This window comes from Ziziphus jujuba, chromosome 1 (genome assembly GCF_031755915.1).
Source record: "Ziziphus jujuba cultivar Dongzao chromosome 1, ASM3175591v1".
Classification (NCBI taxonomy): Eukaryota; Viridiplantae; Streptophyta; class Magnoliopsida; order Rosales; family Rhamnaceae; genus Ziziphus; species Ziziphus jujuba.
In genome coordinates this window covers 45216839-45237594 of record NC_083379.1, presented here as the reverse complement: position 1 = coordinate 45237594, position 20756 = coordinate 45216839, and the positions used below count along the sequence as shown (strand labels likewise).

General features: G+C 36.2%; 4 protein-coding genes across 11 annotated transcripts; 1 reads left to right on the top strand and 3 right to left on the bottom strand.

Moving 5' to 3' along the window:
- Positions 1–57: 57 nt before the first annotated feature.
- Positions 58–4608, bottom strand: LOC107404739 (MAR-binding filament-like protein 1-1). 2 transcript variants are annotated; one of them, XM_016011741.4, is made up of 4 exons: positions 4176–4608; positions 2599–2639; positions 2351–2488; positions 58–2105 (listed from the first exon to the last, which is right to left on the bottom strand). In XM_016011741.4, the coding sequence occupies exons 1-4, from the start codon at positions 4462–4464 to the stop codon at positions 396–398; spliced, it is 2178 nt and encodes a 725-aa protein (XP_015867227.3). In that variant the 5' UTR covers positions 4465–4608; the 3' UTR covers positions 58–395. The 2 variants fall into 2 exon arrangements, with proteins under 2 accessions (XP_015867227.3, XP_015867220.3); XM_016011734.4 differs by having other exon boundaries at positions 2599–2642; positions 4176–4607.
- A 1380-nt stretch (positions 4609–5988) lies between these two features.
- Positions 5989–9558, bottom strand: LOC107404728 (FCS-Like Zinc finger 10). Of its 4 annotated transcripts, none has more exons than XM_048462119.2 (4): positions 8999–9558; positions 8088–8217; positions 6610–7737; positions 5989–6519 (listed from the first exon to the last, which is right to left on the bottom strand). In XM_048462119.2, the coding sequence occupies exons 3-4, from the start codon at positions 7638–7640 to the stop codon at positions 6369–6371; spliced, it is 1182 nt and encodes a 393-aa protein (XP_048318076.1). In that variant the 5' UTR covers positions 7641–7737; positions 8088–8217; positions 8999–9558; the 3' UTR covers positions 5989–6368. The 4 variants fall into 4 exon arrangements, with proteins under 4 accessions (XP_048318076.1, XP_015867209.2, XP_024934453.2 ...); XM_016011723.4 differs by having other exon boundaries at positions 8088–8141; XM_025078685.3 differs by having other exon boundaries at positions 8088–8141; positions 9101–9558.
- A 1525-nt stretch (positions 9559–11083) lies between these two features.
- Positions 11084–14321, top strand: LOC107405054 (trihelix transcription factor ENAP1). Of its 3 annotated transcripts, XM_048477540.2 has the most exons (3): positions 11084–11782; positions 11974–12124; positions 12913–14321. In XM_048477540.2, the coding sequence occupies exon 3, from the start codon at positions 12934–12936 to the stop codon at positions 14128–14130; it is 1197 nt and encodes a 398-aa protein (XP_048333497.2). In that variant the 5' UTR covers positions 11084–11782; positions 11974–12124; positions 12913–12933; the 3' UTR covers positions 14131–14321. The 3 variants fall into 3 exon arrangements, with proteins under 3 accessions (XP_048333497.2, XP_015867557.2, XP_015867549.2); XM_016012071.4 differs by lacking the exon at positions 11974–12124 and having other exon boundaries at positions 11085–11782; positions 12610–14321; XM_016012063.4 differs by lacking the exon at positions 11974–12124 and having other exon boundaries at positions 11086–11782.
- Positions 14322–15051: 730 nt separating this feature from the next.
- LOC107405039 (heat shock 70 kDa protein 15) lies at positions 15052–20578 on the bottom strand. 2 transcript variants are annotated; one of them, XM_016012046.4, is made up of 10 exons: positions 20341–20578; positions 18386–19609; positions 17955–18182; positions 17759–17854; positions 17446–17667; positions 16725–16919; positions 16478–16624; positions 16169–16318; positions 15949–16079; positions 15052–15695 (listed from the first exon to the last, which is right to left on the bottom strand). In XM_016012046.4, exons 2-10 carry the CDS (start codon positions 19553–19555, stop codon positions 15464–15466), a joined length of 2571 nt encoding a protein of 856 aa, XP_015867532.3. In that variant the 5' UTR covers positions 19556–19609; positions 20341–20578; the 3' UTR covers positions 15052–15463. The 2 variants fall into 2 exon arrangements, with proteins under 2 accessions (XP_015867532.3, XP_015867539.3); XM_016012053.4 differs by having other exon boundaries at positions 18386–19577.
- Positions 20579–20756: the final 178 nt, after the last annotated feature.

Here is a 20756-nt window from a genome sequence, read left to right as displayed (position 1 = left end):
CTACCATAAGAAAAATTGCCCCTACCAATACTCATATTATATGCTCAAAACAAAATATATTACTTAATAATACAATAACCTCTTATTAATAATATTATTCTCAATACATAAAAACAGATTATAGAAAGGAAAAGAATTTTCCATTAACCCATTTAATACTAGAACTGGTACTGTACACTGAAAATATACAAGAAGCAAAAGCAGTGGGCAACAATCATTTACATTCACCACTATGTTCATTCATTTTTCAAGCCTCATTCATTTGTATAGTGCATTGTTTATTGGGAAAAATTTGTGAAAGTCAGGCAAGAAGAAAGCCTTAAGAAACAGCCGACTACAGAGGAATATTATGAATAAGAGGAAAAGGTATTACAGCTACAGGAGAATTCACTATCTTAATCGGAATTGGCCTTTCTTCTCCTGCCAACTCTCTTAGCAGTAACAGTGACTTTGCCTGCATCTTCAACTTTCTGGGGTTTCTCATTGTTGACAAGAGGTTTTGATGTTTTCTGTTGGCTCCTTAGTCGCAATATTTCACCCTTAGCAGATGCCAGTTCCTCTTCAAGTTTCTTTGCTCTCTTATCCAAACTCTCCCTGTCCTTGCCAAGTTTCATCACAACTTCGTGTGCATCTTCTAGGTTTTCCAGGGCCTCCTTTGATACATTCTTTTGCTCTGTTAGGGACTTGTAAAGTAACTCTTTCTCTGCTTCAAGGTCAGAGATACGAGAATTAGACTTCTCTACTTCTCTCGAAAGTATCAATGCATTTTGGTTCATCTCATCAAGTGACTTTCTAGCCTCCTCTAGACCTGTTTCAAGAGATTTACGAGCTTCCATATCCTTCAAGATCTGCTTCTCCAAGGCTTCTACTTTATTGTTCAAAGAAGACACAGCCTTTCTCTCTTCTTTTAGATCATTAACAGCACTTTCTGCTCTTTTATAGACATCGACCAATTCCCTCTGCAGCTTATCTTTGTTTTCCACAACAAGAGTTAGATCATTAGTAACAGTTCGTAGCTGTTCTTTTGTCTTCTTCAGAACTTCCTTTGTTGCTGTTAGCTCACTAGCAAGAAAACCACCACTTGACTTGGCATCATCAAGACTCTTCTGCAATGAATACCTAACTTCAGCAAATTCAGACCGAACTCCAGAAACCTCAGCCTCAAGTTCTGTACACAGTTTTTTTGAATGTATTAGCTGCTTTTCCAGATCAGAGGCCTCATTTCTTGATTTTCCAAGAGCTTCCTCAGTGACCTGAACCTCGTATTTCAGCTCATTCACCTTGCTGGATTCTCCATCCAGCAGTTTCTTCAAGTTCTCCCTTTCATGGGATAAATCAGCAATCATGTCTTTGTTTTCACTAGCCTCACTTAAAGCAAGTTCAAACTTTTCCTTTAGTTGCTTAAGTTCCTCTTCCTTCTCAGCCAAAAGCTTAGCATCCAAAGCCGCCTTCTTTTCAGAAGATAGCTTTAAGCCATTGTAATCCTCCTGAAAAGCATCCAATTTCCCTTTACAATGATCTACTTCATTCCTTAAAGAAATTACTGTTGCATTTGCTTCTTCCAGAGCAGAATTTTTCTGTTCTATTTCCTTTTGATTTTCCAGGAGTTCATCCTTAAAACGATGGATTTCAGATTGAGCATCGACCAATTGATCCTTAAGCTGATCACTGCTAGTTTTCATGTTCCTCAGCTCTAAATCCTTATCAGCAAGAGAAGAGCTAAGTTTTTGGACATCTTCATCTTTATCCCTGAGTTCTGAACTGAGCAAACTTATCTTTTCCTGTAGGACTTCAATAAAGTTAAGCTTTTCCTTCAGATTTTCTTCCAGGGCCTTCTTATCTTCTGTAGCCTTTGAAAGGTTGGTTTCAAGACTGTCAACCTGAAATTTAAGCTCCTCTATCAATCTCTTCTCACTTTTTAGCTCCTGTCCTAAGCCTGTAATTGTACTGTTTGCTGAATTTAGCTTGTTCAATAGAGTCTGCTGCTCTTCCATTGCCTTTCTGATTTGCTTTGTTCTTTCTTCCTGCTCATTCAGTAGCTTCGTTTCAAAGTTCTTTTCCAATGAAACAATGGCAGCATCCTTTTCTTTCAATTTGGTCTTCATCTGTGCATTTTGGCCACAAAATATGGATTAAAATCCAATTTACCATCCAAAACTATGCTTGGAAAAAATAAATAAATAAAAAATTGAAGCATTTAAGCTTTAAAGAAAGTGAAAATATAAGGAGCTTTTATACTTCTGTTCTTTAGTTGGGGTCTAGTCCCTTCAAAGGATTTTCAAATAAGGACAAAGGTGCACATAAAATCAGCATTTTGAAAAATCTCAGTGGTCATTGTCCATAGACTTACAGATTCTATTGTTGCATTAGTGGCTGTTTTTTCTTTCTGAGCCAATGCGTAGAATGCACCAAGCACGCCAGAACTGAATATGCCAAGACCATTGAGGAGAGACAAAGGCGAATTAGGCGGTGTGTCCTTTAGGGCTTGCTGTCAAAAGAATTTGCACAATCTTTTACATTTTGAAGCCTCACCAATTACAAAAGTACAAACAAAGTTTAGTAATTGGGATTTATGACAAATCTAGTAAAGATTAAGACCTCTGCTTTTGGTTTCTCCTCAGGTGTCTTTGGCTCACTTTCTTCTGAAATAAATAAAAATGGATAAGCCAAACATAAAATGAACTAATTTACAGGATAGAAATATTGGTCCATGTTGAGAATTGTTAGGTGGATTTATGCAACAAATTAAGCTGAAACACCTAAAACAGTAAAGGCATGGGCACGTAATGCAATAGAAATAAATGTGAGCTAAAGGAGGAAAAAGGAAGCTGTATGCTTCTTTAGCTCATGACTTATGTCTATCACTTCCCACAATACCTCTTCAAAAAATTTGCAGTCTGCATGTAAATTGAAAAAAGGTTTCCAAAGACCTAATCAATGAAGATGGCAGCCAGAAGGACCCATACTATAAATATTCCATTCCCATACTATAAATATACCAATCTAAGAAGTAATTTACCAAGTGACATGTAAAGTGCGTTATTTATCAATTGATAAACAACTGCCAAATGAGGGCAGCTATCAAGTTAGAATATACTTTTACCAACTTTAAACTTGTACAGAACAATTAAAACCATAATTTTCAGGCAAACAGGTGATTCTTTGAAGATCTTGTCGTATATGTTATTCTTTACTTTGTATTGATTATAAGAGAACTGAAAAAAATCAGCTTACAGAGAGAAAGCGGGAAAATATCAGCTCTTTCGACCTTGTAACTGCTCTCCCTGGTCTTTTAAAAATTATGAACTATTTCAAAATTTAAAAATACCTTCAAATCCCTCTATATGGACTCTGTTTCTGAGTTCACAGAACCCATATCTTCTCTTAGTAATTACATTTGATAGCTTTCAGGTTTGATAGCAAGAACTCCCAAATTTAGTTTATTTATACATTCCATATCAACTTACTTCTTTAAATTGTAGAAGGTTTCATGCTAAATTTTACAATAACATTATACGCCCTTTCAAGATTTGATTCCTTATCATTCTTCCAAAATTTTAGTGACTTTAATTTTACTTAAAAAAACAAAAATTCCGATTATTCAGTTTACATTGAAAATATAATTAAGTAGCCATGTGTACTAAAAATATGACACTCCTCACAAAATTTTACTTTCTTCTAAAGATCTCTTTTAAAAAAAGTTTTACCTCCAGAATCCAGATATTAAACTATTTTAATATCACCGATAACCCAAAACAAATTCAATATAAGAAAGGGTCAATTCACCTCTTTAATAATACACATACATATTATTCCACCAAAAAGAAAAAGAAAAAAAATTAAATAACCAGAACAAAGAAATAGAGGAAATTACCAAAAGACAAATTTGACGACAAAAAACTAAACACTTCCCACTGAATCACAATAATATGACTGAAGAAACTAACAAATTGGACAAAGAAGAAAGAAAAGATACCAACAAACTTAAAACTACCAACTTCATAAAGCAAGTACCAAATTGCAACAAACCCAATCAACTTCTTTACCAAGAAAAGAACGTACTTCCCATCACAATGAAAAAAACATAACAAAAACCCATTTCACTAAATTCATTTAATCAATGAAAAAAACCAAGCAAAATAAAATCTTCAAAGCTCAAGAACAGTCAAACGTACTAGGGGGCAACTCTTCAAGAGCTCTGGCCCTTAGCTGCAAGAATGGAAGGATCGAAACACCGGCCAAAAGAATCACCCTCCTTTGGGAAGAAACCCTGTCTCCGGGGTCTTCTTGGCTAGGAGTGGCAGAAGCCATTGGTACAGTAGCCCGCCTTCGCTTGGAGTCGGCATTTCTAGAGGAAGAGTGTACGAAAATGGAGCGTGAAGAAGAAGAAGAAGAGGAAGAAGCAAAAGGAGAGTGGGAGAGAGAAGGTTGCAAGAAGCAGGAGCTCCCAACCACAAAGCCCATTCCTTATTTTTTTATTTTTTTATTTATTTATTTTTTTTCCCGTGATTTTTTTGGTTTGGGACTTGGTTGGTTCAGAGTGATATAGCGAATGGAAAAAACCTCAAGTTTCAGAGCCTTTCATTTGCTCTCTCTCTCTCTCTCTCTCTCAACTTCACAACGTACGTGATCAACAGCTGAATCAGACGGTCGGTACTCAGAGAAACCCAAAGCAGTCCACGATTCTTGGTTTTAATTACCACAAATACCCTCCCTCTTCTTTTCTATTTTCATTATTTAAAGTATGGATTTGGTGGAATGCGGTTGATTCGAAGTGGAAAAGGATTTTATTTTATCTTCTTTTTTCTCTTTTATAAACATAAATTGTTCTAAAGAAGGTATTTGTGTGACAAAAATCAAACATAGTTTTATTCTTTTTTGTTGTCCTTGAACAAGTTTTATTTTGGTAAGCATTTATAAGAAAATATTTTCTTTTTTGGACCACCATTTGTTTATTAAAAAACATATATATATATATATATATGACAACATTTTGATTTACAACTTAACATTGACCAAATGTCCTTTCAGGGGGAGTCATATAATTAAAATATTACAAGTGGAAAAAATAATTATACTAATAATAAGCAAAAGTTAGTAATGGCAATTGTATGGTAGAGAAAAATAAATAAAACTAAGAAATATAAAATGGCATTGTATATGGCAGTTTGGTAATATTCCACTAAATAAGATCTCTTTTCACCTTCACATCCACGTAAGCAGGATCATGCACTTTTTTCCTCAGTAGGTCAACCAGTAGAAACATGCCAAGTAAGGAAGACGTACTTTTTATCCAAAACCTTCCCATGCGACCATGGCTGGTTGCCACATCACAAGCTTGAACATTTACATTTTCGAAAATAGAAAACTCAAAATTGGAAAATGCCATTGCTTTCTTCAGGAATTAAATTTATATATAAATAAAAGTGTAATATGGAATTGATTCTCAGATATTATTTTATTGCATGGGGTGTAATTAAAGATGAAAATGGCATGTCTATATATATATTGGTTTCTGGAGTTAACAAAGTATATTCTTTCATACAATTCTAGCATGTTGGTTTTGTTTTAATAATAATAATAATAAATAGTAAAAGTGTACAATTTTGTATTTTCTTTTCATTAGTCTAGTAAATTCTTATAATTTCACAGAAAAAAAATTAACTTCATTAAGAAAGCAGGAAAAGATGACCCTGAGGAAGAAACAATATTATGGGTGAAATTAAGCAGCATTAGCAACAGGTTTATGTCTGTCACATATTTCTTCTCCTTCCTATACAAGAAAAGCTTACTAGAAGGCAGATAAATTCTAAGGGAGCATTCAATGTTCAAAGTCAGTAATGGTTAGTCATTCTTTTTATTTATTTATTTATTTATTTTTTTGGGATGAATCAATGATGGTTAATCTTGGAAAGAGCTATGGGGAAATTACTGAAAATCTGAAACCATAGTAAGCATAATTTTTAAAATATAAAAAACATCCACGAATGACAAGAAATAGAAGGTCAATTGTTACTTGAATATTCGACCATCCAAGGATGACCTCAAATTGTCCAAACATAAACTCTGAACCAAAGTAAAAAGGGCAGGACAGAGAATTGAAAAACTGATGGCCTAGGGCTTGTAGCCTCTTGAAAACCATCCAAGCAAATTGATAAGAGAACAACAGTCTACCACTACTTTTAGGTCCCAGCATTTAACAAAGAAACTCTATGCTGCCAATACCCATGACTCAACAATCCCATGAAAACTGCAACAACAAGCAAAACAATACATAATACCCTTTCTGATCATCCATGGCTGCAAAGAGAATCACATAGACAGCGCTTTATGAACGGTTGATGACAGAAAGGGGAGCCTGCAAAATTTCAGCCTATAGGCTCTCCCAAGAAGAAGATATCTTCATGGTCACTTGATTCCAGTGCGCTGCCTGCAGAATTTTTGTCGGTTCTTTCTGCTTCCCCTTCAGCAAAAATGTCCCCAGCACGACAAGCGAAACTACAAAATGCTTTATCGTCTCTGAGGAATCAAGGGAATTACAGCCTCATCAATGAATATGTGACCTGGATAGACTTAAGCAAAAATTGTAAATAGATGTTTGGGACAAACCTGTTCATGTTCATGTCTTCCCCTTCTCCCAATTTTTTCTTGCAGGTATAGCAGAACCTCAAAGCTTCATCAGTCAAATCAGGGGTCAATCCTTCTGGGTCCTTAGCAACTTGAGGTGATATGACCCCTGGTTCTTCCTTCTTACCAAAATTGCTCAACTCATTTGTGTGACATTCCAATATGCAGTCACCAAAAATATGAGTTGTTTTAGGGTTTGGACCATGAGAAATTATACAGGTATAATCCTCAGAAAGTTCTATCTCTCTCGCAGAGAGAGAGCCCACATATCCCTGGCTAGAGTCTATAGGTATTGGAAGTGAGCTTGGTTTAATACCTAAAGAATTTTCTACTTCTGAACCTGTGACAATCACAGAAGATGAACTTATTACAGTTGGACCTTCTGAGCAAAAACTTTTTGACCTCAAGTTGCTTTGGGTTAAGCTAACTGGTGGGGTAGCCCTGGGTGAATCCAAGGAATGCAATGACATGTCTTCAAATATTGCAGACTCTAAAGGGGATGCTTCATCCCCATCATCAATATTTTTGCTACCCAGTTGGGTATTTGGATTCTTAGTTTGAGGATGCAATGAAACCATGTAGTTTATAGGCAAAGATTTGGACTTCAATGAAGAATAAAGTGAATCATTGTAATGGTTTGAGGAATTAGAATCATTAGCTTTAACCTGTAGTCCAAAGAGTATATTCTTCCTCGTTGGTATATCAAGAACTCCACTAGTTGTGTCATTAACAAGTGAATTAACAATGCCAAGACCTACTTTACTGCAATGCCACTTCTTTTGATGTCCCTTTACAGACAACGATCTAGCACATCTAAGACCAACTGAGTTGCTAGAGTTTGAAAAAACTCCAAAATCTAGAGGAGATGTAGGGCTCCTAATTGAGCCATCTGATGAACCTGCTTTAGTACCAAAACCTACTAAGAAATCATGAATACTGAGAAGCGAGCTGCTTATTTGCCTCAGGCTCAATGTATCAGGATGGAAATAAGAATCAGACGCAGAATCAGCCATTAGACTATTGTGCGTAAACCTCCCCCATCTGACCTTTTTTCAAATACTCAAAACTTTCTGAAAACAGTGTCTTTAGAAAGAAACCATCAACTCCTTACTGCATTAAATTAATAACTAACGATGTTAAATAACATAGACTATTAACAACAAGAACAGAGCTAGCAAGCCAAATGATAGTTTTGAAATCTATATAAAAAGGAAATGGAAATGTGAGAATTGCATTAATTGACTATTAATATCTTTTCCTCACAATTTTCTTTTCACTAATGATTTCTGAAGTCCAATGGTAGCCCAAAAAATAAAAAAAAGAAATGTAGGCCAAAAAAAATAAATGCTTTCAGTTCAAAAGAGGAGTCATATGAATAGAGATATAAATGAAGCTATGACAACAAATACAGATTGCATAACAAATTTAAACAACATAGAAGTTCTAAAAAAGCCGCTTACATTAGATTTTCCCGCACAACTACAAAAATTCAGAATCATCAGCTCCCCCGTGGCCTGAAAAATAATTAATAATTGAAAGCAATCCAGGAGACCAGACGAAGAAACATAAGGAACAAAATCTTCCCAGAACCTTAATCAACAAAAAGCTAACTGTTATAATTCAGTACCAAATAATTTTAAGAAAACATTAACGACAAGCAGGCAAAATTATTTTTCAGAAGCATGAATCACAAACAACCAGAAGCGGAAATCAGGAGCACTAATCACAAATGGGAGATCTACCTACATACTCAGCTGTTAACTTAAGTGAACTAGCATAGATTGATCAAGATTAAATTTTTTTTCAGATGAGGCCACAATCAATGCAAAACCAAGTTTAAAACACAAGGAAGCTGTTAAGGGAAAATTCCAAAATGTCCAAGTAGAATAATGCTAAACAAACATGACCATTTGATTCTTCCAGATAAACCCAGAACCTGGTTTTAACATAAAGAAAGTAGATGAAATATAAAGGGGAAAAGAAGCTATTCCAAGCTGAAATACATGTTTGATCGATCAAATCCTTTAAATGCAGCAAAAGGGTACCCGATGATACTTAAAAAAAAAAAAATGAATCTTTCGAAGAAAATAAAGAGATGAGCATTCATCAGATGAGTCTCAAAGACATCAAATAGACGGTAAAATCCATAAGGTTAAAGAGAACATTTTTTTTTTAAAAAAAAATAATAATAAAAAAAAAATAAAACTTGGTCTATGTTCAAGACCCAATTTTGGTCTCAAAAAATCCTCAAACACGTCAAATGATCCAATGAGACGAATCTATGTTCTGTTATAAACCCAGAAAAAATAATAATAATAATAATAACAATATAATTATAAAAAAAAAAAAAAAAAAAAAAAAGAAAACCCACCTGGTTTTCCTCCGTGAAAGCTTCACGGACGGGGTTGAAACCAAAGGAATTTCAAATGCAGCAGAAATAAAAGATAGATATTGACAAAATACATAACTTTACCCTGTAAAAATATTTCTCTGCATGAAATGCAACAAAGTCAGAGAAACACACAGACGGCTTCTGAGTGAGGCTTCTGAAATACTTGTCCCTCACGAATTTGCCCTTTATGATTTAACCCAAAAAAAAAAAAAAATCCGTATTCCTGTCCTTGTTGTAGTGTATAGTATAAAGCTACATATATTCCCCAATTTTTATTTTACTTTTTTGTAGATAAAGACAAAGCTCCATTTTCTGTGTAAAACCTTCACAGCTTCATCGACAACATTTATCCTATCATATCAAACCCACTAATTATCCCACTCTGTCACACAACTCACAATTACCATCATCTTAAAACAACCCATAAGGCCATAACATAAAGTTTGCACTAAAAATAATAATTTTTTAAGGATTATAATCTAACTCCCAAGTTTTTGATAAAAATAATTTTATCAGGCAAAGATGGATATATACATGGATGGATAAAAGGGAATGATTATCTAACGGTCCAGATTCAGAAAAAAGATTATTGATTGGTGTGGGTCCCTTTTTTGAGTCCCTGACATTATACTATCAATGAAGTAAAAGCAGCGTGAATGGTCGAAGATGGAGTTTTAGAACGGTGCTGTGTAAGTATAGGATAGGTTAGATACTGTTCATTGAAAAAGCCAAAAAAAAAAAAAAAAAAGATAATTTATATTTTATTTTTTTTCAAAACAGTTTCTCACTTCAGAGATAAGAGAGAGAGAGAGAAAGAGAGAGAGATAGAGAGTCAGCACAAAAAGACAAAAGTGACTGACTGATTGTGCTGTCTCTAACGGCGTTTTCTTCCCGCTTGGCTTTTTACAACTCCTATTAATCAATCATTCAAATGAACCCAATAACCTTATGGGATGGTTAATTTATTCATTAAGGACTGGTTTTGAAAATGGGATTGCCATTATTGGTGGATTGGTGCAAATATGGTTTTATCATGTTTTACTTAAAATAGAATGCTTTCCCTTTTCCCTTTTCTTTTTTTTTTTAACTTTTAGAAGTTTATAATATTTTGCGAGTAAATAAAAACCTGATGTTTCCAAACTTGATCAATTTTAATCCATAGTAATAGTTCAATCAAGCTTTTAAACCCTCCTTCCCACCCTCTTTATCTCTCCTGTATCTTTTTCATAAAGTTAAAGCTAACTAGGAACAAAATTTCATACTCATTCTACCATTTATTCCAGTGTATATTACAAAATCTAATCTTATTTATAGATTTCCATACAATATAATAATACAATGTAGTTATCTTTAAATTTAAAACATGATATATATTATTAGTTTTTGCTTATATTTTGCAATGTAAGGAATTAAAGAGCACATATATAGATATATTTCAAGCAATTATTATTATTGCTTTTTTTTTTTTTTAATTTCAGCTTAGACATGGTAATTTGTAAATTGTTAAGATAATTATATTTGTCTTTGTTTTTATTTTTTTTATTTATTTTTTTTAATACAATTGCATAATATACCTACTATGGAAAAGGGTAGACGTACATCATCACAAACATAAAAAGAACTCAATGCAATAGTACTAAATTATATTTTACGTGGGCCATAAATAATAAAAGTTGGCAACTCGTCCCATCTTTTACATTATGAATGTCTTCTATTTCACATTATGAACTCCGAAAGAAGTTCTTTAAAGCTGCTTTTAATTATTCTCCCACCTGCCTACTTCACCTGTATATTTTCTTTTATGCAAAACTACTTAAACACACAAGCATTTTAGCTTAACGTTTTACTTACTTAATTGTCAAATTATTTTGCTTACCTTACCATGTAAATTTGAAAATTCAAATGCAAAATTATTAATATAATCAACTAAGATTTTTATTAATACAATCTCAAAATGTAAATGTAAATTTAAAAAAAAAATTTAAATATTATATCACAATTACGAAAACGATACTACTTAAAATATTTTTGAAACTAAATAAAAACATGATCCAAGTTTTTTTTATTGCTGGAGAAAAAAAGAAAATAATAATGAAATTTAGGTGGGATTTGCGAACGAAGCAGAGTCAAAATAGGGAAATATCAGCTAAATATTTGCGATTTCACGGCGAGTGGTATGTTCGTAAAATAGTTGCTGATAGGCAATTTTTAAAAGCCACGCATGGTTAAGGATCGGGTGACTATTCATTTGCCTCAGGATTCCCGTTTGACCATCGGAGCTCTACCTTTGACCGGCCGTATCTTCTTTGTCCTTGCGAATTTTGACGATCCGTAACCACCGTCAGAAAGCTCTCGTCGAGTACTTTCGTTCCCACCCAACCCCACCCCCAAACCCGCGCTTGTAGCCCCAGATCGAACCTTTGAAAGTCGCGTCCGACCCAGGCTTTTCCGGCCGCTTCCGGCCACCGTTCGACTGACGACCACTCAAGTATCCGCCTTTTTCTCCCCCTTTACAATACCCAACTCTTCTTTCACCGAGAAAATGAGGCGTTCAAGACTTGCCATTGGAGGACCTCATGATTTTGCGTGAGGTACCGGCCGTACGCCGCCTTTTTCTGGCGAGAACCCACGACTACCCACTTGTTTCTCCTACCCCCTTGAAACCCTGCAAAGGCTTTAACAGGCTTCGGGAGTTGAAGATAATATCCCGAACTCACTGAGTCGAGATTCTTCGTGGGGTTAGGGCCATAACTCAGGGAGTTGGTGAGTTCACTTTCCCTATAATTGTATAACTGATGTGTTTTGTAATCTAAGTATTGACATGTATTAGTTTGGTTTTGTGATGTTGATTTTGAGCCTTATGTGTTGGTGCCTTGGTAAATAATTAAGTAACTCCAACTCGAATCTTAACCTTGTGCAATTACTAATTGGAACAAGGATTTGGATGGTACTAGGTTTGGGAAGAAGTTCTGAGACTCAGATGAATGTTTAGGAACCTAGCTTGGGATATGTCGGGCAGCGAATGGATGCACATGGCAATATCTACATTAAAATATTAGCTAATTAGTCAGTCAGTCATATTCGACGTGCACGAGTTTGTTCAGGGTATGACCTTGATAATCGAATTAAATAACAATGTTTCTTGAGTTTTTGACTTGAAAAATGTAGAATGACTTATATAGAAATATGATGATATAAGCATTGAGAACTTGAGTAATTTTGGGATTCTACTCGACAATGTATGGCCTTTGAATACATGTTGTGGATTAATGACATCACTGTTCCATTCACCTTCTTAGATGTATGATCATCACATCTTGAATACATACTTTCTTAGATGCATGATCATCACATCTTGAACACATACTTTTTCGTGCATTATTTTTTTCTATGACTTTTTCCTGTTTCTTTCAATTTGGCAAATGTAGTAATATTTTGGTAGTCATTATGAGCATTTAGCTTTATGCCTTATTGAATGAGTTCTCACTTATTTGGATTTGGTTATTGTTTGGACTGGCATTTGATCTCAAGTTTTTGTGGATTATATTGTCTATACGTACTAGATTTAAATATGAATATAAATTATGCAGAAAGTAAGGGCCCCTAAGCAGTTGAGGCTGTTGGTTGTGCTTTTTAGAAGTGCTTTTAAATGCTTGGCAGGGGTTTTGATCTAAAATACTGAATGAGACTATAATTCTGTTTTATGTGCTTAAGCACTAGCTTGATTTTGGACCTAGAATATTAATAACTGTCCCAACCTGCAAGACCACCCCTAGGCTTTGGAGTGGAGCACAGGGCAAGTCCTGACAAAGATTGACAGTTTTGAGCTAGAAATTGGGGTATTTTTTTGAGTATCTTTCTATGATGGTTTAGTTGACTTTGAACTTTTTTAGGCATATAATTTTTGTGCATATATGGATGACACCGAAGACGATGCAAGGTATCCTCTAAATCCTTATGGGGTAAATCACCAACAGGGATATGGTTCTTCCCAACGCCAAAAGCTCCCTGTCCGGGGTGGTCCATACTCTAGACCAGTTGGTAATCAATATGTTGATGATGATGAGGAAGAGGAGGATGAAGAAGATGAAGAATTAGGAGAGGAAGAAGAAGACAATAATCGACAAAATAATGGTTTTCCTCCCTTGCGTAAAGATGTTGGTGATGATGATGACGATGAGGATGATGATGACAATGAAGATGATGAAGCCGAGGATGAAGATGGTGACAAGCCAAAGAATTTCGAAAGGAGGGTTGAAGATGTTGATTTGGAGAGACACCCTAAAAAGCGCAAGTTGAAGAGTTTGGTATCAAGCTATGAATTTGCTCCTCGTTTGCCTGCACAATCTGCTGCAGCAACTTCTGCCCCACGACAATCATTCGGCGGTAGAAATTCACTTACGGATTGGACTGAGCGGGAGACATTTGTTCTGCTAGAAGCTTGGGGTGATCGGTTTCTTCAACGTGGGAAAAAGAGCCTTCGCTCTGAGGAATGGCAAGAGGTTGCAGAGAAAGTATCTGAGGTGTCAAAGATTGAGAGGACAGATACACAATGTCGTAATCGATTGGATACCTTGAAGAAGAAGTACAAAAAGGAGAAGATCAAGTTTGTAGAGACGAATGGAACTAGTAAATGGGTTTATTTCAAGAAGATGGATATGTTAATGTCATCGCCACAACAGCAGGCTGGCCTCTCTTGTGGCTTGGACTCAGGGGAGTATGTTTTTATGAATCCTAGAGTTTATTTGAATCGTGCAAATGGATCAGATGAGATGAGAGATAGTCCAGGTAACTCAGAATCTGCTGAAGGTGATGGTGATGATTCGGATGGGCTTCCACCCAAGAAAAGAAAATATGGAAGGGAGAGTGAGGACGGGTCCTCCTTTAGATTGCTTGCTGATTCCATTAGGAAATTTAGTGACATATATGAGAAAATCGAAAATAGTAAAAGGCAGCAGATGGTAGAGCTAGAGAAGATGAGGATGGAGTTTCATAGGGAACTGGAAATGCAAAAGAGGCAAATCATGGAGAGAGCGCAGGCAGAGATTGCAAAAATACGACAGGGTGATGATGAAGAGAATGATGTCTCTGCTGACAATGCCAGTGGTTGATGTATCCAGAACTTTGTTATACATATGTAATTCTATTCAGCACGTTTAACTGTTATTTGTGTTGTATAATATTGTGGCCTTTGCTCCACTCTTTTCTTCTTTTAATTAATCTTGCGAGGCAATAAGATAGTCGTTCTATTGACTTGGTAGAAGAAATAACAAAATTCGGAGAATTATAACTATTTTATGAATCTCGTCTCATCCCCATGTTCCAGCTTTTACAATTCATTTGTTTCCTACATTAACTTTGAACTTCTTGTGGGGAAGGTTTCCGCCGGTATCTGAACTTGTAAACGCCTTGTTTAGAATGAATTGTTATGCTCTAAGTGGCTTGGGTTTCGCGTCCGATACCCATAATTGATGGGCAAGATTCCTTGGGTTTTTCAGTTCGTGCTCCCTTTCTTCGACCAAGTGGAAGAAGATCATCATTTACCAAAGAACGAAAGGACGGTTACAGGCTGAAGGATTGGAATTTTCATATAATTCGAATTGCTGCGAAACTCTCGAGAGAGTTTGAAGTGTTCCCGATATTTCTTTTATACCGAAAGGTACCAAATGGTAAAGAAACCAAAGGCAACATGCCATATTAGCAAATAGAAACACTAGTAGTCGTTTCAATAAGCCAAGCATTGTCAAATATGATCTATTGAAGCTGAATTTCCATTTCTGCGTCTGATCCTTTTTCTTAAGTTACACTTCTCAACAAACATAGCTCTTGGTAATGATGATTTTTGAACAAAAATGGAACTTCGACTTTATCAATGCAATGGAGAAGCTGCATTTACCCACTCATGCGCCCCTCATAACAACTGCAGCAAAAATACAAGCTCTTTATCCTCCTTTCTAATGGACAGCGTACAAGTCTCTATATCCGATTGCCAAAAGACTCAACTCAAATGGTACATAGCGCAAAAACAAAAATGAGGAAATCTTCCAATCTTCACAACTTCAGAAAGTAAATTCCATGAACAAGATTATAACCGATGAAGGATGACACACTGATGTAAATGAACACTTTAAAAATAACAAATTTCATCGTCTTTATCCCCAAACAAAAGAACATAAAGAAGGGGATTCAACGGTGACATTCTCTTAAAACCTTCCTAAAAAAATCCGGATTCTAGAGACCATTTAAATAATCGTAAAAACTGGCCGACAACCAAACTTAAAATAGGCTTTCCCAGACTAAAAAAGTCCTTAAAACATCCACAAGACTCCAGCTGCCAACCCGCTAAAAGACTTGTCTCAAACTCAAATTGTAAAGTTTCTCTTTTACACTGGAACTAAATCATTGCCTTGCATAAATCATAAAAAGGCAAGCTACTCTACAGAATTATGGGTTGCTTGGAGCACCTTCTGACTTGTCAGTTTCCATTGGCTCTGCAGAAGCTGGGGGTACTTCACCGGGTCCAGCTGCTGCTGCATTATCGGTGCCTGCATTAGCATTAGCTTCCCCAGTCTGAGTTTGCTGCTCACCGCTTTGAGGAGGTGGGGTTGGAGGTGTTTCTGGAGTAGCCGGCTTTGGTGGTGCTGGTTTAGGTTTCGTCATTATAGGCCTACACAACCTGTTGATGCATACCCGTTAGCAAACAAAATGTTGCAACTAGTTAAAAGACGAGTATAACTTGTGGCAAATAATAATCAGATCAGAGTGCAAGAATCCAAGCCCATCCAACAATAAAAAAACTAGAATCTGAGCTCCAACCTTGCGTTAAATTAGGTATTAGACCAAAATCACATGATATAACAGGTCTACCACCAACTTTTAAGGACACAAGATGGCATAGCCATATTTAATAGACAACAGAGGAAAGATACCTGTCAACTGCTTCGGCCTTCTTTCTCACATCAGCTGACAATAGGGCAGGGGCAGCGTATTTGGGAAGTGAATCCTGCTGCTGCTTTTTCTCTCTCAACCAGGCCTCTGCTTCAACACATTCATTCAAGACCTACAAAAGTGGAGGTAAAATGAGATTCAAGAGTACTCACTGAAGGGAAGATGAGTGGGGAAAGGGAGAGATGCAATAAGTCCACTTACCTTCTGTTTCTCCGAAACATCAATGTGATCAAACTTTGGATCGTTTGACATTGCAGCTTCTCTGTAACTATTAATACAATAAACAAGCTGATCAACCACAGTTCCCCTCTCTGTGCTCTCCTTGTATCGCTCTTCAATTGGGTCTCCTTGCTGAAGTTCAAAACAACATCAAAATCAAAAGCCAGATAAGAACGATAATCTTTTACCTGCATTTTTCCACCCTAGAAAGGAATATGAAAAAAAGGAAGAATTTGGGAGAAGGGTAAGGAAATACCATAAAGATCATTAGGAAGGATAAAAAAACCTCACCTTCTTGAGTTCCTCAAGCTTGGCAACATAAACACCTTTAGTTTCATCCTCACCATCTTCATACAACCAATCTTCTACCTCCTGAAGTTTAGCAATAAAGTCTTCCCTCTCTGAAGCAGTGACATATTCATTATACTTGTCACTGAGCTGGAAGCATGAACAAGAAGCATTAGTTCACTTAAGAACCCAGTGAAGCACAAGTCATACCATAAAAATACACCAAAAAAAAAAAAAAAAATTACTCTACCTTGTTTCTCATATCATAAACGTATGCCTCAACAGCATTTTTCCGGTCCTTTGTTTCTTCCATTACACGATCTTGTAGTGCCATTTCAAACTCCTTTTCTACTGCTTTTTGTACATCTGCTGGATTCATTCCTCCATATACCAACTCAGCTACTGGAATATTTGTTTTCTTTACCTTTTTCTTTGGCACCTCAGCCTGCATGCCAGAACCAGGTCTTTATTATGCTATGTTGCTAAATAGATCATAAAAATTCACTCTTACAGCTAAGTGTTTAAATGTACAAGTAAAGCGCCAGTTTCCTGCCCTGAAAATATTTTATGCAAAATACACAAGAACAACAAAGTTCTAAAAATCAAATTTTCAACTATGGCAAGATGATCAAATATTAATTCTTTCACCATAATTATGAAACAGATACTACATTAACTTGTTCAAAGGAAAACCCATGCTCATCCAAAATGGATTAGATTTAACCATGGGTGCATGCTTCATGCTTCATGAGTGGAAAACATTTGATAGTTAACCAAAAAAAAAAAAAGCATACTAATTCTAAATACACGAAAGCTTTAAAGAAAACATAACTAAAATCTAATAAACCACCCCTAATCAGAAGAGAGGGCTTAAAAAAAAAAAAAAAAAAAAGGGGACGGAACAGAAGAAGTGACATTTAATTATGCAATAACAGAATATATCAAAGTGGGTATGGCCAGTAGCCACTGACCTTGTTATCCGTTTCCACCCGAACAGGCTTGTCTCCTGACTCTGGAACTCCATTTTCTGCTCCTGGAGCATCAGTCGTTCCCTTGGCCTCTTGCATATTCACATCAGATTCACTGGAGCTTGGGGGAATAGCATCATTGGGAGTTTCATCAGTTTCCATCTTAGTAGGTTCCCTTGGTGGCTCTTTTGATACTGGGACTTCAACTTCTTCCTCTTCCAAAAGCTACAACAAATATTTAGAGAAGAAGAATCAGAAATTTAAAACCATAATTCCCCAGCAATTATTAGAATCACAAAGTACTTGAAGGACTCACTGTTGCTGATTCCACAGAGACAATCCCATGCAGGTTCAGGCGAACTTTGACCTTTAGTTTTGATCGTTCACTTTTTGTAGATTGAAAAGGACCAATCTGGAAAAACATACAGCATTGTGAAACATTAATTCCTCAATCAAGCAAATTTAAAGCACAACAAAAGTCTAAAATTTTAAATCACAATTTTGATACTTACTGTATATGTACTGATCTTGGCAGGTGCCTGCAGCTCACTGACATCAGCATACTGTACGTCAACTGAGAATGTGCCAGCTCGGTAAAATGTAAGAGCCTTAGCGCTTGGTATAGGATTTCCCTTAGGGAAGACAACAGTGCTTTGCTGGTTATCAGTTGCTCCATTCTGGGCATCAGGAGCAGCACCTTTCCATGACAAAGCAATTGAGAATGGGAAGCTCTCATTTACCTTAGATTAAGAGGTGAAACAAAGAATACCACGTAATCAGAAAATTTGCAGAAATAGTTGAAAGTATACACTATCACCTTGTATACATAACCGCATTATTCGTAAAATGAACTATATTGACCCAAATAGAGAAAACAAATAAATACAAATTCCACTGAACTACTGATTGTTTATTCACTAAACCAACAGGAAGGGACAATTACCTGAAACTCTCGCACTTTAAATGTTGGACTAAGAATTGCACATTCCAAGGCACAACCTCTGGCAACACATTCACTTGCATTCATTGTGCGCCTAGGCTCCTTCTTGAAGAACTCGGTCAATATCTTAATTATGGCAGGAACACGAGAACCAGAACCAACCACCTCAACGGTATGAATATTCTCAACTGTGAGGCCTGCATCTACAAGAGCCTGTTCCAAAGGTCTCTTCACACGTTCCAGAATAGGAACACTAATTTGCTCAAATTCCTCCCGCTTGATGAACCCCCTAACATCTTTCTCATCCATTAAGCACTCAATATTTAGAGGTGCCTCAGGATTTGCACTAAGCATCTTTTTCAGCTTTTCACAAGCAGCTCGAAGCCTTAGGCAAGCCCTTGGATTTTGGAATACATCAATCTTATATTCATCCTTAAATTTTACCGCAAAATGCTGGAAAAGTACTTCATCAAAATCTCTACCACCCAAAGAACGATCAAATGCATGAGATAATATTTTCAGCTGACCCTTTTTAAATCCAGCAATACAAACTTGCATGCTTGCATGTCCAACATCCACAAAGGCAACATTCAATTGGTCATTCTCTGGTAAATCTGTCTTATAGATACCGTAAGCCAAGGCTGTTGCTGTAGTTTCATGAATCAAGCGAAGGGGATGCAAGCCTGCAATTGTGGCCGCATCCAAGACAGCCCTTCTTTGTAAGTCAGTGAAATAAACTGGAATACCAATGCAGCAATCAACAACAGCCGCATTCAAATTCTTTTCAGCTATGCCTTTCAGATTTGACAACACCATTCCCAGAACCTGGGTTGGTGTGAATGTCTTTGATTCTCCCAAATATCGAGCATGAATCAAAGGATAACCATCAGGTCCTTCGGTAACAGCAAAAGGCAACGATTTGATATCCCTTTGCAACTCAGGATCAGAAAATTGCCGGCCAATTAGCCTCTTAATCTGAGATATAGAATTCTTTGGGTTCATCATAGTTGAAGCAGCGCCTGCGGTACCAACAAACCGCTGTTTGTCACCAAAGCATACAATGGCAGGGGTCTCACGCTTAGACTCATCATTGAGCACGACATCAATCCCCCTTTGCCTTGCAACGGCCACAATGCAACTCTCATTGCCAAAATCAAAACCAACAACGCTCATCCTCGCTAAACTTTAAATTTATCTGTTTATATCAGCAAGATTTAGAAAGGCAATCTGAAAAATGAAAAATAAACAACCATCAATAAAGCAGGACTTCTAACAAATTAGCTTCACTACCGGTGAAATCAAGTTTCAATGCACCAACATATTAATTCTATATGCATGCATGATATGCGAAAACTAATCATAATCTGCATGAAACAAGTCGTGTGGCTTACTTAGAGACCATAAAATCAGGAAACAAGATGCATTCCCCCCAACCCCACAAAAAATAATCTTATATATTGAAAAATAAACCGATTTGGAATTTATATCGGGAACATACAATTTTCACAATATAACAAGGAAGGCAGTCAAAACAAAGGTCAAATCAAACTCCCATTAAACACATAAAAAAAGATCAATCAGCAAACGCAAACACGATCAACATGGTCCCAAAATACACTTAGCCATATAGCCAACATAATATCTAAAGTAACTAAAACAAATTAAATAACCAACAACAACAACAATAATAATTCCAATAAAATAAAATAAAAAATAATAATAATCAACCTTTGAACGAGCTTAAGAAACTAAGAGTGCAAAATATAAACGATTCGAAACAAAAGGACTGTGTAATCGGCAAAAAAAATAAAAATAAAAGAAAAAAAATCAAAAGAGCAAGACAAACAAACTCCATCAAAAAGGTTCCGAATCCACAAATAGAAACCCTCAGATCTAAAAATATTCCAAGTGAAAAGAGATCTGAATCGGACGGTAAAATCTAGGGTTTGAAAGCTAACCTGCAGAGCGATTGAATGCGACTCTGAGATCACGACCGAATGATTTAAACGAAATAAAAAAAAAATAAAATCAAAGCGAGGCTTCTTCAGGAGTTTCTTCTGGAACTCTCTACGAAACGCTTTTACGAGGAAACAGAGCGAGGTATGGGAGGTAAAAGATGGTCCTTATTAAGGGCCGAGGGCGTTTGTGTGGAATTTTCCAGGTTTTTTGTGTTTTTCAAGTATTTCGATTTGGGGTTTCATTTTAAAGGGTGCGTGGGTCATGTGGTCCTAGACGTGTCTGGAGAGAGATACTACTATCTCTCCTTCTAGAAAGATCTTCACAAAAATAGAATTTTCTTCTTTCAAATGGCTTTTCAAATTTTATTTATTACTTATTTTTCTTATGCTTCTTTCTTTGTGGGCTTGGATTATGG